Raw genomic sequence first — 16,469 nt, 5'->3', positions numbered from 1 at the left:
TGTCTGTGTTCTGGTCTGGTGTCTCAGCCCATAGAAACAGAACCAGCCTGTGTTCTGGTCTGGTGTCTCAGTCCATAGAAACAGAACCAGCCTGTCTGTATTCTGGTCCCGTGTCTCAGTCCATAGAAACAGAACCAGCCTGTCTGTGTTCTGGTGTCTCAGTCCATAGAAACAGAACCAGCCTGTCTGTGTTCTAGTCCGGTGTCTCAGTCCATAGAAACAGAACAACCACAATAGTAGCCAAACACCAAGGAGCCCAAGGCTTCTAAATCTATTTCTATGCTCCGGTCCTTACCTGGGTGTGCGGAGGAAGAGGCGGCTGAGGTATGTTGCCCTGCTTGGCAGTGGGGGCTTGGGGTCTTGGCCCAGGGGTTAGTGTCTCGAGCAGGTAGTGGAGGGGGCAGTGCTGGAGAGTTAACAGCAACAACAACAGGAGGGAAGGCAGGACCGGTACCGTTCCCTACGGCAGAGTGAATAGCAAACAGGACAGCCATGTTGTATGTAGACCTGGTAGTATTAGATGGACAGGTACAGCCATGTTGTATGTAGACATGGTAGTATTAGATGGACAGGTACAGACATGTTGTATGTAGACATGGTAGTATTAGATGGACAGGTACAGACATGTTGTATGTAGACCTGGTAGTATTAGATGGACAGGTACAGACATGTTGTATGTAGACATGTTGTATGTAGACGTGGTAGTATTAGATGGACAGGTACAGACATGTTGTATGTAGACCTGGTAGTATTAGATGGACAGGTACAGACATGTTGTATGTAGACATGTTGTATGTAGACGTGGTAGTATTAGATGGACAGGTACAGACATGTTGTATGTAGACCTGGTAGTATTAGATGGACAGGTACAGACATGTTGTATGTAGACATGTTGTATGTAGACGTGGTAGTATTAGATGGACAGGTACAGACATGTTGTATGTAGACATGTTGTATGTAGACATGTTGTATGTAGACGTGGTAGTATTAGATGGACAGGTACAGACATGTTGTATGTAGACATGTTGTATGTAGACGTGGTAGTATTAGATGGACAGGTACAGACATGTTGTATGTAGACCTGGTAGTATTAGATGGACAGGTACAGACATGTTGTATGTAGACATGTTGTATGTAGACATGGTAGTATTAGATGGACAGGTACAGACATGTTGTATGTAGACATGTTGTATGTAGACGTGGTAGTATTAGATGGACAGGTACAGACATGTTGTATGTAGACATGTTGTATGTAGACGTGGTAGTATTAGATGGACAGGTACAGACATGTTGTATGTAGACCTGGTAGTATTAGATGGACAGGTACAGACATGTTGTATGTAGACATGTTGTATGTAGACATGTTGTATGTAGACGTGGTAGTATTAGATGGACAGGTACAGACATGTTGTATGTAGACATGTTGTATGTAGACGTGGTAGTATTAGATGGACAGGTACAGACATGTTGTATGTAGACATGTTGTATGTAGACATGTTGTATGTAGACGTGGTAGTATTAGAGATGGACAGGTACAGACATGTTGTATGTAGACATGTTATATGTAGACGTGGTAGTATTAGATGGACAGGTACAGACATGTTGTATGTAGACATGTTGTATGTAGACGTGGTAGTATTAGATGGACAGGTACAGACATGTTGTATGTAGACGTGGTAGTATTAGATGGACAGGTACAGACATGTTGTATGTAGACATGTTGTATGTAGACATGTTGTATGTAGACATGTTGTATGTAGACGTGGTAGTATTAGATGGACAGGTACAGACATGTTGTATGTAGACATGTTGTATGTAGACGTGGTAGTATTAGAGATGGACAGGTACAGACATGTTGTATGTAGACATGTTGTATGTAGACGTGGTAGTATTAGATGGACAGGTACAGACATGTTGTATGTAGACATGTTGTATGTAGACGTGGTAGTATTAGATGGACAGGTACAGACATGTTGTATGTAGACGTGGTAGTATTAGATGGACAGGTACAGACATGTTGTATGTAGACCTGGTAGTATTAGATGGACAGGTACAGACATGTTGTATGTAGACATGTTGTATGTAGACATGTTGTATGTAGACGTGGTAGTATTAGATGGACAGGTACAGACATGTTGTATGTAGACATGTTGTATGTAGATGTGGTAGTATTAGATGGACAGGTACAGACATGTTGTATGTAGACATGTTGTATGTAGATGTGGTAGTATTAGATGGACAGGTACAGACATGTTGTATGTAGACATGTTGTATGTAGACGTGGTAGTATTAGATGGACAGGTACAGACATGTTGTATGTAGACCTGGTAGTATTAGATGGACAGGTACAGACATGTTGTATGTAGACATGTTGTATGTAGACGTGGTAGTATTAGATGGACAGGTACAGCAAATGAACAACTGGAGTCTTATACAGGGCATTCGGAAAGTATTCAGACCCCTTGACTTATTCTACATTTTGTTACGTTATAGCCTTATTCTAAAATGGAATAAATCGTTTTTTTCCCTCATCAATCTACACACAATACCCCGTAATGACAAAACAAAAACAGAATTTGACATTTTTGCAAATGTATAAAAATAAATAAATAATGAAAAATCACATTTACATAAGTATTCAGACCCTTTGCTCAGTACTTTGTTGAAGCACCTTTGGCAGCGATTACAGCCTCCAGTCTTCTTTGGTATGACGCTACATGCTTGGCACACCTGTATTTGGGGAGTTTCTCCCATTCTTCTCTGCAGATCCTCTCAAGCTCTGTCAGGTTGGATGGGGAGCGTCGCTGCACAGCTATTTTCAGGTCTCTCCAGAGATGTTCGATCGGGTTCAAGTCTGGGCTCTGGCTGGGCCACTCAAGGACATTCAGAGACTTGTCCCGAACCCACTCCTGCATTGTCTTGGCTGTGTATTAGGGCCATTGTCCTGTCGGAAGGTGAACCTTCGCCACAGTCTGAGGTCCTGAGCGCTCTGGAGCAGGTTTTCTTTAAGGATCTCTCTGTACTTTGTTCCGTTCATCTTTGCCTCGATCCTGACTAGTCTCCCAGTCCCTGCCGCTGAAGAACATCCCCACAGTATGATGCTGCCACCACCATGCTTCACCATAGGGATGGTGCCAGGTTTCCTCCAGACGTGACGCTTGGCATTCAGGCCAAAGAGTTCAATCTTGGTTTCATCAGACCAGAGAATCCAAGCGGGCTGTCATGTGCCTTTTACTGAGGACTGGCTTCCGACTGGCCACTATCATAAAGGCCTGATTGGTGGAGTGCTGCAGAGATGGTTGTCCTTCTGGAAGGTTGTCCCATCTCAACAGAGGAACTCTGGAGCTCTGTCAGAGTGACCATCGGGGTCTTGGTCACCTCCCTGACCAAGGCCCTTCTCCCCTGACTGCTCAGTTTGGCCGGGCGGCCAGATCTAGGAAGAGTCTTGGTGGTTCCAAACATCTTCCATTTAAGAATGATGGAGGCCACTGTGTTCTTGGGGACCTTCAATGATGGAGATATTTTTTGGTACCCTTTCCCAGATCTGTGCCTCGACATAATCCTGTCACGGAGCTCTACGGACAATTCCTTCGACCTCATGACTTGGTTTTTGCTCTGACATGCACTGTCAACTGTGGGACCTTATATAGACAGGTGTGTGCCTTTCCAAATCATGTCCAATCAATAGATTTTACCACAGCTGGACTCCAATCAAGTTGTAGAAACATCTCAAGGATGATCAATGGAAACAGGATGCACCTGAGCTCAATTTAGAGTCTGATAGCAAAGGCTCTGAATACTTAAATACTTAAATGTAAATAAGGTATTTGTTTCATTTTTAATACATTTGCTAAAATGTACAAAAACCTGTTTTTGCTTTGTCATTATGGGGTATTGTGTGTAGATTGATGAGGCCATGTTTTATTTAATCCATTTTAGAATAAAGCTGTAATGTAACGAAAACGTGGAAAACGGGAAGAGGACTGAATACTTTATGAATGCTTCAAATTCACATAGAAATGTGAGTTATAGATCTGTCGTTCGCATCGAAAGCGAGTCTAAGAAGCGGTAGATCTGTTCTACGTGCGCTATTTCTATGCTTCCCGATCTTAAAGTTTAGTTTTTCTAAGTTTAGGTTTTTGTGTCTTTTACATTCAGTTTTGTACACCAGCTTCAAAAATAAGAAAATATAATATTTCTGGTTATTGAAAATATATTTCACTGCAGCTTTATAATGGTTCTCTACACTTTGCTTGTTTTGCCACAAACTGAAATTAGGCAAATTATTTATTAATTTTAGCAACATGGAAATGGTGGAGTGATTTCTGCATAATGATTCCTTTAATAGAATGCTGACATTTACAGATGGATATGAATACACACACACACACACACACACACACACACACACACACACACACACACACACACACACACACACACACACACACACACACACACACAGTAGTGTAATTTTGCGTAGCAACAGATGAATCTGTCGGTGTAGTTACCTGGCTGAGCCCCTGGGGGCGCTACAGGTGACTGTGGGGAGGAAGCTGGTCGGGGCATGGGGGCCTGGGAGAAGGGGTCTTCAGCAGGCCCACTGAAGGCTGAGGCTATCTGGGTACACAACGAGCTGATGCTGTCCCCCTCTCCCTCCATCTCCGGGACTGGACATGGAACACAAGAAAATAACATTTAAAAGTTTTACCTTACCGTATTTTACCTTACCGTATTTTACCTTACCGTATTTTACCTTACTGTAACCCTGCACACTGACTCGGTACCGGTACCCCCTGTATATAGCCTCCACATTGACTCTGTACCGGTAACCCCCTGTATATAGCCTCCACATTGACTCTGTACCGGTAACCCCCTGTATATAGCCTCCACATTGACTCTGTACCGGTACCCCCCCTGTATATAGCCTCCACATTGACTCGGTACCGGTACCCCCTGTATATAGCCTCCACATTGACTCTGTACCGCTACCCCCTGTATATAGCCTCCACATTGACTTGGTACCGGTACCCCCTGTATATAGCCTCCACATTGACTCTGTACCGTAACACCCTGTATATAGCCTCCACATTGACTCTGTACTGGTACCCCCTGTATATAGCCTCCACATTGACTCTGTACCGGTACCCCCTGTATATAGCCTCCACATTGACTCTGTACCGGTACCCCCTGTATATAGCCACCACATTGACTCTGTACCGGTACCCCCTGTATATAGCCTCCACATTGACTCTGTACCGGTACCCCCTGTATATAGCCTCCACATTGACTCTGTACCGTAACACCCTGTATATAGCCTCCACATTGACTCTGTACCGGTACCCCCTGTATATAGCCTCCACATTGACTCTGTATCGGTACCCCCTGTATATAGCCACCACATTGACTCTGTACCGGTACCCCCTGTATATAGCCTCCACATTGACTCTGTATCGGTACCCCCTGTATATAGCCACCACATTGACTCTGTACCGGTACCCCCTGTATATAGCCTCCACATTGACTCTGTACTGGTACCCCCTGTATATAGCCTCCACATTGACTCTGTACCGGTACCCCCTGTATATAGCCTCCACATTGACTCTGTACCGGTACCCCCTGTATATAGCCTCCACATTGACTCTGTACCGTAACACCCTGTATATAGCCACCACATTGACTCTGTACCGGTACCCCCTGTATATAGCCTCCACATTGACTCTGTACCGGTACCCCCTGTATATAGCCTCCACATTGACTCTGTACCGGTACCCCCTGTATATAGCCTCCACATTGACTCTGTACCGTAACACCCTGTATATAGCCTCCACATTGACTCTGTACCGGTACCCCCTGTATATAGCCTCCACATTGACTCTGTACTGTAACACCCTGTATATAGCCTCCACATTGACTCTGTACCGGTACCCCCTGTATATAGCCTCCACATTGACTCTGTACCGTAACACCCTGTATATAGCCACCACATTGACTCTGTACCGGTACCCCCTGTATATAGCCTCCACATTGACTCTGTACCGGTACCCCCTGTATATAGCCACCACATTGACTCTGTACCGGTACCCCCTGTATATAGCCTCCACATTGACTCTGTATCGGTACCCCCTGTATATAGCCACCACATTGACTCTGTACCGGTACCCCCTGTATATAGCCTCCACATTGACTCTGTATCGGTACCCCCTGTATATAGCCACCACATTGACTCTGTACCGGTACCCCCTGTATATAGCCTGCACATTGACTCTGTACCGTAACACCCTGTATATAGCCTCCACATTGACTCTGTACCGGTACCCCCTGTATATAGCCTCCACATTGACTCTGTACCGGTACCCCCTGTATATAGCCTCCACATTGACTCTGTACCGTAATACCCTGTATATAGCCTCCACATTGACTCTGTACCGTAATACCCTGTATATAGCCTCGTTGTTGTGTTACTTTTTATAATATTTTATTTTACTTTACTTGGTAAATATTTTCATAACTCTTCTTGAACTGCACTGTTGGTTAAGGGCTTGTAAGTAAAGCATTTCACGGTAAGGTCTACACTTGTTGTATTCAACGCATGTGACAAAATAAAGTTTGATTTGGATTTGACTACAGAATTTCTTAAGCAGCATTAATGCAATGATGCTGTCTGTCTGATGGAGGTGGTAACCTGGAGGCTACCTGCTACATGGAACAATGCTAAATTAAAGGGTCAGTACCCGTGTTCTTCATGGGGAAGTCAGACTTCCTCTGCATGGTAGACGGCAGATCGTTCATCCTGAGGGACAGCTGCCGTTTGAAGGGAGAAGAGTTGTTGTTGAGGGCAGGGAACCCTCTGAAGGAACCCTGTCTAACCAGGGTCTCCACTGGAGCGTGTCTGCGGGGGATAACCTGGGGGCCCAGGGTGCTCTCCATGCCCAGGGGAGGGGAGGAGGAGGGGGACGGGGGCCCTGGTAGAGGGGCCACTGCCTGGTTCACCACACCCACGCTGGGGCCCGAGGAGAGAGGCATTGCGGACTTGACATCACTCTCCGCTGTGGGAAGAAGAGGAAGAATGTAAAGGGGACAAAATTAGATCCATCATGTAGACCAGGGGTCGGCAACAGGCTCCAAAAGTTCATTTTAGTTTTTGGTCAAAAAAAAGACAGTGAAAATCACCATATATTCAGCTAAAAAAAATAAGGGAAATGTAGAAAATATGTTTAAGTAGTCCCACGAATAAAAAAAAAGAGACATGTGATCACGTCTGAATGTACTCAAGGTATAAAAATTTTTTTATTTTCAAATACTAAATCTCTTTTCAGGCTTAGTTATTGTTATTTTCAGTGTACAAATTAAACAGAATTATGTTCCAGCTCCCTGGAACATCTGCTTCTACCCCCGATGTAGACGCTGGGCTACGATTGGTTAACACACACACACACACCTTTCTTGTCCTGCAACTGCCTCATGGCCTCTTCTCGCTCCGCGGCTTCCGTTGCCGTGGTAACTCGGAACGAGCCCTCCCTGGTGAAGGTGGTTCTGTTGGCGTCGAAGGTTGCCGTGACGCCACACTCCTTCTCTCTCTTCTGTTTCCTCTCCAGACAGGCAGCGAAGGCACAGCCCACAGCGTGGCTCAGACGCTCTCCCTTAAAAACATGTTAATAACATGTTAATAACACGTCCCACTTGCGTGGCTCAGACGCTCTCCCTTAAAAACACGTTAATAACATGTTAATAAGACGCTCACTTTAACACACCACCCCATCACCACCCCATTACCACCCCATTACCACCCCATCACCACCACATCACCACCCCATCACCACCCCATCACCACCCCATTACCACCCCATCACCACCACATCACCACCCCATCACCACCCCATCACCACCCCATTAACACCCCATCACCACCCCATCACCACCCCATCAACACCCCATCACCACCCCATCACCACCCCATCACCACCCCATTACCACCCCATCACCACCCCATCACCACCACATCACCACCACATCACCACCCCATCACCACCCCATCACCACCCCATCACCACCACATTAACACCCCATCACCACCCCATCAACACCCCATCACCACCCCATCACCACCACATTAACACCCCATCACCACCACATCACCACCCCATCACCACCCCATCACAACCACATTAACACCCCATCACCACCCCATTGACACCCCATCAACACCCCATTAGGGGGTTAGGGTCTGGTTTAGGGGGTAGGGGGTTAGGGGGTAGGGGTCTGGTTTAGAGGTTAGGAGGTAGGGGTCTGGTTTAGGGTAGGGGTAACAGGTTAGGGTCTGGTTTTAGGGTTAGGGTAACAGGTTAGGGTCTGGTTTAGGAGGTAGGGGTTAGGGTCTGGTTTTAGTGGTTAGGGTAACAGGTTAGGGTCTGATTTAGGAGGTAGGGGTAACAGGTTAGGGTCTTACCGAGTCCTTGATAGCCATGAAGCAGTGACAGATCCATCGTCTCGTAGTTCCATCTCTACAGATGTAAGAGAACGCTCTCTCAAAGTTCCTGTCCGGAGCGCAGAACGATACTTTCTCTATTGTCTGGTCTAGGATCAGGTCCTACAGAGGAACGAAAAAATATATATATGTTTTGCTACGAAAACTAGACATTTTATTGGACAAATTCAAACGAGGTCCTTCCCTGTTCCGTTCTGTCTTGTCCCTAGTGAATACACGCCAGGTCTTACAACGCCAGGGTTGTGGGTTCGATTCCCACGGGGGACCAGTACGGAGAAAAAAAAATGTATGAAATGTATGCATTCACTACTGTAAGTCGCTCTGGATAAGAGCGTCTGCTAAAATGACTAAAATGTAAAAAAATAAATAAAAATAAAAGTAAAATGTACAGAGGGGAGACATTATCCTGACTAACACAATACCCTGACTGTCATTACAACATCAAACACATCCAGATGTCCTATCTACGTTCCTTTACATTGAAAAGTACATGTGAGTGATGTTACAAGTATCATAATGATGTATGGAGTGTTAGTTACTTCATAATGCTTCTGGCTTGACGCGATAAGTCTCCATGTTAATATTGGCTTCATCCAGGAGGTGGCAGCGGAACCCACAGTTTAATAGGGACATGCTGTGCTAATGGTCCATCAAGGAGTTTTCTATAGCAGGTGTACTGGAGTATATAACCAGAGAGATATAAAAAATAAAAAAAGGAGGAACCTTTGGGTCGACAAACGGTCAGTAGACCAAAACGGCAAACTACAAGCGGGCTTTTTTTTTAAAAAGTGAAACTTTTGCAAGTCAACTGAGTGTAAGAGTTTCCTCTTTCGAGAAAGACACACTTCCACAAAGCATTTCCTCTGGCTGAGTTTTAACACGCTTTGGCGGTCATGAAATCTCGTCGGCTGGTGATTGTCAAGAAAATAAACTGGTCGGTCTCACGGCAATAGACCTTAAATTAATATAAACAAACTTGAAAACATCTACATTTAAAAAAAAAAAAAAAATCTTAATTAATCCATATAATATAGCCTACACCTTCACAATAAATCCATTCATTATTTTAGACAGGTCTAAAGAAACATGATATGAAGAAAATGCTTGTCCTTATTGTTAGGTCCTGATCTGTCTCTATGCCATATGGCTGTGGACTACACTAGTTCATTTAGCAGACAAGATTTGCTCAGAATTCCGTGGCATTATTTTATAGTATGAAGAAACACACCTGAACAAAGAACAGAAAGGATGTTTTCTGCAAAATATTTTAGGGAGAGCGCACATGCGGCTATTCTGTGTTGAGCGCTTAACAAAGAAACAGGTCCTCCTATATGCCCAATTTAGAGTTATTTATGTAACTTTAGTTGTTCTACAAACGTTGGGCTCTATGTCTGGATTTTTAATACATTCTACGGCTCCACGATGAGACTAATGATGCTTTGAAAAAAGTTGCATGAAACGCATGAGCACTGCTTTGTTTTGTTTTTTTGCGCAGGCTGTACACACTTCATCAGTCTCTGTTTGCGCAGGCTGTACACACTTCATCAGTCTCTGTTTGCGCAGGCTGTACACACTTCATCAGTCTCTGTTTGCGCAGGCTGTACACACTTCATCAGTCTCTCACTCATAATTTGACAAGCACTTGAATTTCCCGGCGGCATCCCTTTTGTGTGGCCGTAATGCACCCTAAAAAAATAAAAAAGACATGCCTTTTCCGGGCTAGTGGTCACTGTACCCTTCTCCCTGAGTGCTGCCTGCTCCGAAGCACCTCTCGTCTCACTCACACGGCTCTCCATCATGTGACCGGGTCTTTCTCACAGGCTACAAGTGAAGACGGACACATCGGAGACGCAACTGTGCCCGTCCTCATCCAATTCCAAGGTGCATATTGAAGAAATTGGAAGAACTGTCAACATTTACTTTTCGTCAGCAAACAAGATGAGTAGGCCTAACGAACAGCAAAAACACTAGCCTATGTCAATCTACTATCCCACATAGTACAAAAGTTGACCCATTCTATTCTGTGCGAGAAATAAATATTCCAGGCATAGTCTGGGACAATTGTGGCAAGCGATAGATCCCAAATGAATACAACCACTAGAATCAATGACGCAACAGATGAGAACGTTTAGCTTAAAATGCTGATTAACTATTCGGTTATTTCTTCACATTATGAACGCAGAAATGCGCACAAGGCAGTAGGCTATAAGCGTAAATGTTCCATTAGCAGGAAAACACCATTCTCAAAAGTGACCACAAATGCAATTATGCATGTAATGCTTTTATTATGAAAAGGTGCATTTTTAAATGGTGAAAATTATCTTCCCCAAACTTGAAACTCACGCACTGCCTTCGGAAAGTGTTCAGACCCCTTGACTTTTCCCACATTTTGTTAAGTTACAGCCTTAATCTAAAATTAAATTTAAAAAATCCTCAATCTACACACCATACCCATAATAACAAAGCGAAAACAGGTTTATGGATTTTTTATTTTATTTTTACAAATGTGTGTATATATATAAAAGGAATTATTCAGACCCTTTGCTTTGAGAACAGAAATTGAGCTCTGGGGCATCCTGTTTCCATTGATCATCCTTGAGGTGTTTCTTCAACTTGATTGGAGTCCACCTGTGGTAAATTCAATTGATTGGACATGATTTAGAAAGGCACACACCTTTCTAAACAAGGTCCCACAGTTGAGTGTATGTCAGAGCAAAAACCAAGCCATGAGGATGAAGGAATTGTCCGTAGAGCTCCGAGACAGAATTGTGTCGAGGCACAGATCTGGGGAAGGGTACAAAAACATTTCTGCAGCATTGAAGGTCCCCAAGAACACAGTGGCCTCCATCATTCTTAAATGGAAGAAGTTTGGAACCACTAAGACTCTTCCTAGAGCTGACCGCCTGGCCAAACTGAGCAGTCGGGAGAGAACGGCTTTGGTCAGGGAGGTGACCAAGAACCCGATGACAGAGCTCCAGAGTTCCTCTGTGGAGATGGGAGAACATTCCAGAAGGACAACCATCTCTGCAGCACTCCACCAATCAGGCATTTATGGTAGTGCTAGACGGAAGCCACTCCTCAGTAAAAGGCACATGACAGCCCACTTGGAGTTTGCCAAAAGGCACCTAAAGACTCTCAAACTATGAGAGACAAGATTCTTTGGTCTGATGAAACCAAGATTGAACTCTTTGGCCTGAATGCCAAGCATCACACCTGGAGGAAACCTGGCACCAACCCTACAGTGAAGCATGGTGATGGCAGCATCATGCTGTGGGGATGTTTTTCAGCTGCAGGGACTGGGAGACTAGTCAGGATTGAGGGAAAGATGAACTGAGCAAAGTACAGAGAGATCCTTGATGAAAACCTGCTCCAGATCTCTCAGGATCTCAGACTGGGGTGAAGGTTCACCTTCCAACAGGACAACGACCCTTAGCACACAGCCACGACAACGCATGAGTGCTTCAGGGCAAGTCTCTGAATGTCCTTGAGTGGCCCAGCCAGAACCCGGACTTGAACCCGATCTAACATCTCTGGAGAGACCTGAAAATAGCTGTGCAGCGATGCTCCCCATCCAACCTGACAGAGCTTGAGAGGATCTGCAGAGAAGAATGGGAGAAACTCCCCAAATACAGGTGTGCCAAGCTTGTAGCATCATACCCAAGAAGACTCGAGGCTGTAATCGCTGCCAAAGGTGCTTCAACAAAGTACTGAGTAAAGGGTCTGAATACTTATGTAAATCAGTTTTTTTTTAATTAAATTAGCAACAACAACAAAAAATATTTTTGCTTTGTCATTATGGGGTATTGTGTGTAGATTGATGAGGAAAAAAATTATTATAAAATTGATTAAATTGTAACATAACGAAATGTGGAAAAAGTCAAGGACGTCTGAATACTTTCCGATGGCACTGTATGCCAGCTAGGCTCTACACCCGTTGTAAAGCGGATTAATGTGCTTCATTTTAAGAAGTTATTTGGCCACTTTAGTTGTGATACAAACCTTATCAAAACATATAGGCCTGTGGGCTAGGCTACATGAGATGTGTGACTATGATTAGAAAAAGTTGCAAAAAAAAAGGTATGCAATGCTTCTTGCCTTACTCTGGGCATAGGCTAATATTGTCACCCATCAGACTATTCTTGATTTAATCTTGTATTTACACATACTAAATAATTTGTGTGTGAAATTTGTTTGGATTTAGAATGGACCATTATCATGCACCTGGCCAGAAACAGGGGCAGCAGGGGAAAAATACATGTCATCTATGCACTTAAATAACGACTGGAGGACGCTTTTCCCTGCGGTTCATTTTCATACCCGCCAGGTAGGCTATACTCCTGTTGTAAAGAGAAGCAATGTGCTTAAAATTAGGAAAATTGAGAAATAAATAAAGTAGGCCTAGCCTACTGAAAGCTGATGGGATCCTCCTCTTTTTAATAGAGGCCATCACTCTGTTTTCTCTCGCAATTGCATAGCCTACAGAACGGTTGCGCAACATGAGCTCATGGGCTCTCAAGAAGTGCTTGATTAGATTTTCAATCAAACACTATGTCTGTGCCGCGTGGGTGTGTGAGACCTAGCTGTTCAGACAGCATAGCAGGAGATCCCTTACCTTAGTTTTGTCATCTACTACACGGAGACCGTCTGCTGAGACCCACAGCACCGCTCTCACTGCCTTCTTCCCTGCCTGCAGACAAAAAGACACACACAGAGATGGCTGAGACACAGAGAGATGACAGAGAGACAGAAACAGAAACAAAGCTGACAGACACAGATGAGAGAGATACAGAAACAGAGATGACAGAGACAGAAACAGAGATGACAGAGACAGAAACAGAGATACAGATGACAGAGACAGAAACAGAGATGCGAGAGAGACAGAAACAGAGATGCGAGAGAGACAGAAACAGAGATACAGATGACAGAGACACAGATGACAGAGACAGAAACAGAAATGAGAGAGAGACAGAAACAGAGATGAGAGAGAGACAGAAACAGAGATGAGAGAGAGACAGAAACAGAGATGAGAGAGAGGCAGAAACAGAGATGAGAGAGAGACAGAAACAGAGATGAGAGAGAGACAGGGAGAGTTACAGAGATGAGAGAGAGACAGAAACAGAGATGAGAGAGAGACAGAAACAGAGATAAGAGAGAGGCAGAAACAGAGATGCAGATGACAGAGACAGAAACAGAGATGCGAGAGAGACAGAAACAGAGATGCGAGAGAGACAGAAACAGAGATGAGAGAGAGACAGGGAGAGTTACAGAGATGAGAGAGAGATGGAGAGAGACAGATGAGAGACGAGAGACACACACATGTCACGCACACAAACACAAATCCCAACCTAGAAACAGAGGAAAAACAACTGAAAGTCAAACATTGTAAAGAAAGGTTAGGAGAGAGGAAGCCATGAGTAGGTGTTGTGAGTACCCAGACTGGAATGAGGAAGAAAGAGGAAGTCAGGAGTAGGTGTTGTGAGTACCCAGACTGGAATGAGGAAGAAAGTTGACTACAACAAAGCAACTGAAACAGTGGCCAACCAGTTCCATAAGTAAAATAACACACAGAGACCGGTACACACAGGACAGGCAGACTCATTCACACAGAGACCGGTACACACAGAACAGGCAGACTCATTCACACAGAGACCGGTACACACAGGACAGGCAGACTCATTCACACAGAGACCGGTACACACAGGACAGGCAGACTCATTCACACAGAGACCGGTACACACAGGACAGGCAGACTCATTCACACAGAGACCGGTACACACAGAACAGGCAAACTCATTCACACAGAGACCGGTACACACAGGACAGGCAAACTCATTCACACAGAGACCGGTACACACAGGACAGGCAAACTCATTCACACAGAGACCGGTACACACAGGACAGGCAAACTCATTCACACAGAGATCGGTACACACAGGACAGGCAAACTCATACACACAGAGACCGGTACACACAGGACAGGCAAACTCATTCACACAGAGACCGGTACACACAGGACAGGCAAACTCATTCACACAGAGACCGGTAAACACAGGACAGGCAAACTCATTCACACAGAGACCGGTACACACAGGACAGGCAACCTCATTCACACAGAGACCGGTACACACAGGACAGGCAAACTCATTCACACAGGACAGGCAGACTCATTCACACAGGACAGGCAGACTCATTCACACAGAGACCGGTACACACAGGACAGGCAAACTCATTCACACAGAGACCGGTACACACAGGACAGGCAAACTCATTCACACAGAGACCGGTACACACAGGACAGGCAAACTCATTCACACAGAGACCGGTACACACAGGACAGGCAAACTCATTCACACAGAGATCGGTACACACAGGACAGGCAAACTCATACACACAGAGACCGGTACACACAGGACAGGCAAACTCATTCACACAGAGACCGGTACACACAGGACAGGCAAACTCATTCACACAGAGACCGGTACACACAGGACAGGCAAACTCATTCACACAGAGACCGGTACACACAGGACAGGCAACCTCATTCACACAGAGACCGGTACACACAGGACAGGCAAACTCATTCACACAGGACAGGCAGACTCATTCACACAGGACAGGCAGACTCATTCACACAGAGACCGGTACACACAGGACAGGCAAACTCATTCACACAGAGACCGGTACACACAGGACAGGCAAACTCATTCACACAGAGACCGGTACACACAGGACAGGCAAACTCATTCACACAGGACAGGCAGACTCATTCACACAGGACAGGCAAACTCATTCACACAGAGACCGGTACACACAGGACAGGCAAACTCATTCACACAGAGACCGGTACACACAGGACAGGCAGACTCATTCACACAGAGACCGGTACACACAGGACAGGCAAACTCATTCACACAGGACAGGCAAACTCATTCACACAGAGACCGGTACACACAGGACAGGCAAACTCATTCACACAGAGACCGGTACACACAGGACAGGCAAACTCATTCACACAGAGACCGGTACACACAGGACAGGCAAACTCATTCACACAGAGACCGGTACACACAGGACAGGCAAACTCATTCACACAGGACAGGCAGACTCATTCACACAGAGACCGGTACACACAGGACAGGCAAACTCATTCACACAGAGACCGGTACACACAGGACAGGCAGACTCATTCACACAGAGACCGGTACACACAGGACAGGCAAACTCATTCACACAGAGACCGGTACACACAGGACAGGCAAACTCATTCACACAGAGACCGGTACACACAGGACAGGCAGACTCATTCACACAGGACAGGCAGACTCATTCACCCAGAGACCGGTACACACAGGACAGGCAAACTCATTCACACAGAGACCGGTACACACAGGACAGGCAAACTCATTCACACAGGACAGGCAAACTCATTCACACAGAGACCGGTACACACAGGACAGGCAAACTCATTCACACAGAGACCGGTACACACAGGACAGGCAGACTCATTCACACAGAGACCGGTACACACAGGACAGGCAGACTCATTCACACACGTCTCGTCTTGATCTTTCTCTGATGGAAGAAGAGCTGGTGAGAGACACACACACACAGTGCCCGGCACACACACACACACACACACACACACACACATACACACACACACACACACACACACACGTCTCCAGGTAGTTTGTTGGTGAGGTCCCAGACAGTTCCTGGTGGCCTGGCCCAGTAGTACAGTCAGCCATAATCAGAGAGTGAGGGGTTATATTAAGGGGAAGGAAAGAGGCAGACACTTGGCATCACACACACAAAGCACAACTTACTTTAGTAAAGAAGCCCTTGAAGAATTTCCTGTCCTGTTGTGAGATTGGTACAGGAGAAGGTGGGTGGGGGGGGGGGGGGACAAGGACGTACAATGTTACCGATGACTGAGGGCTACATTTAGAATGTCAGGGTGAGGGTATAGGTGTGTGTGTGT

At 45.4% G+C, this 16,469-nt stretch overlaps 1 protein-coding gene and 1 long non-coding RNA gene across 6 annotated transcripts in view; both read right to left on the bottom strand.

The window, feature by feature from the left end:
- Window positions 1–16,469, bottom strand: part of numb (NUMB endocytic adaptor protein) — a 64,890-nt gene that overhangs the window by 1,269 nt on the left and 47,152 nt on the right. For 4 of the 5 annotated variants that reach the window (XM_029712637.1, XM_029712638.1, XM_029712636.1 and 1 more), the window contains exons 4-10: window positions 16,315–16,347; window positions 13,101–13,175; window positions 8,450–8,590; window positions 7,442–7,643; window positions 6,735–7,049; window positions 4,512–4,670; window positions 296–460 (exon numbers count right to left, since the gene is read on the bottom strand). In XM_029712637.1, the coding sequence (XP_029568497.1) occupies window positions 296–460; window positions 4,512–4,670; window positions 6,735–7,049; window positions 7,442–7,643; window positions 8,450–8,590; window positions 13,101–13,175; window positions 16,315–16,347 (1,090 nt within the window). The remainder of the gene's footprint in view (window positions 1–295; window positions 461–4,511; window positions 4,671–6,734; window positions 7,050–7,441; window positions 7,644–8,449; window positions 8,591–13,100; window positions 13,176–16,314; window positions 16,348–16,469) is intronic. The other variant, XM_029712635.1, reaches the window with a different exon arrangement.
- Window positions 1,239–2,489, bottom strand: LOC115161849 (uncharacterized). The gene is made up of 2 exons (XR_003869431.1): window positions 2,369–2,489; window positions 1,239–2,324 (listed from the first exon to the last, which is right to left on the bottom strand). It is a non-coding gene; the product is annotated as an uncharacterized LOC115161849 (long non-coding RNA).

The sequence above is a fragment of the Salmo trutta genome, chromosome 25 (assembly GCF_901001165.1).
Source record: "Salmo trutta chromosome 25, fSalTru1.1, whole genome shotgun sequence".
Lineage (NCBI taxonomy): Eukaryota > Metazoa > Chordata > Actinopteri > Salmoniformes > Salmonidae > Salmo > Salmo trutta.
The sequence above is the reverse complement of the archived record's forward strand: the minus strand, read 5'-3'. Positions and strand labels throughout refer to the sequence as shown.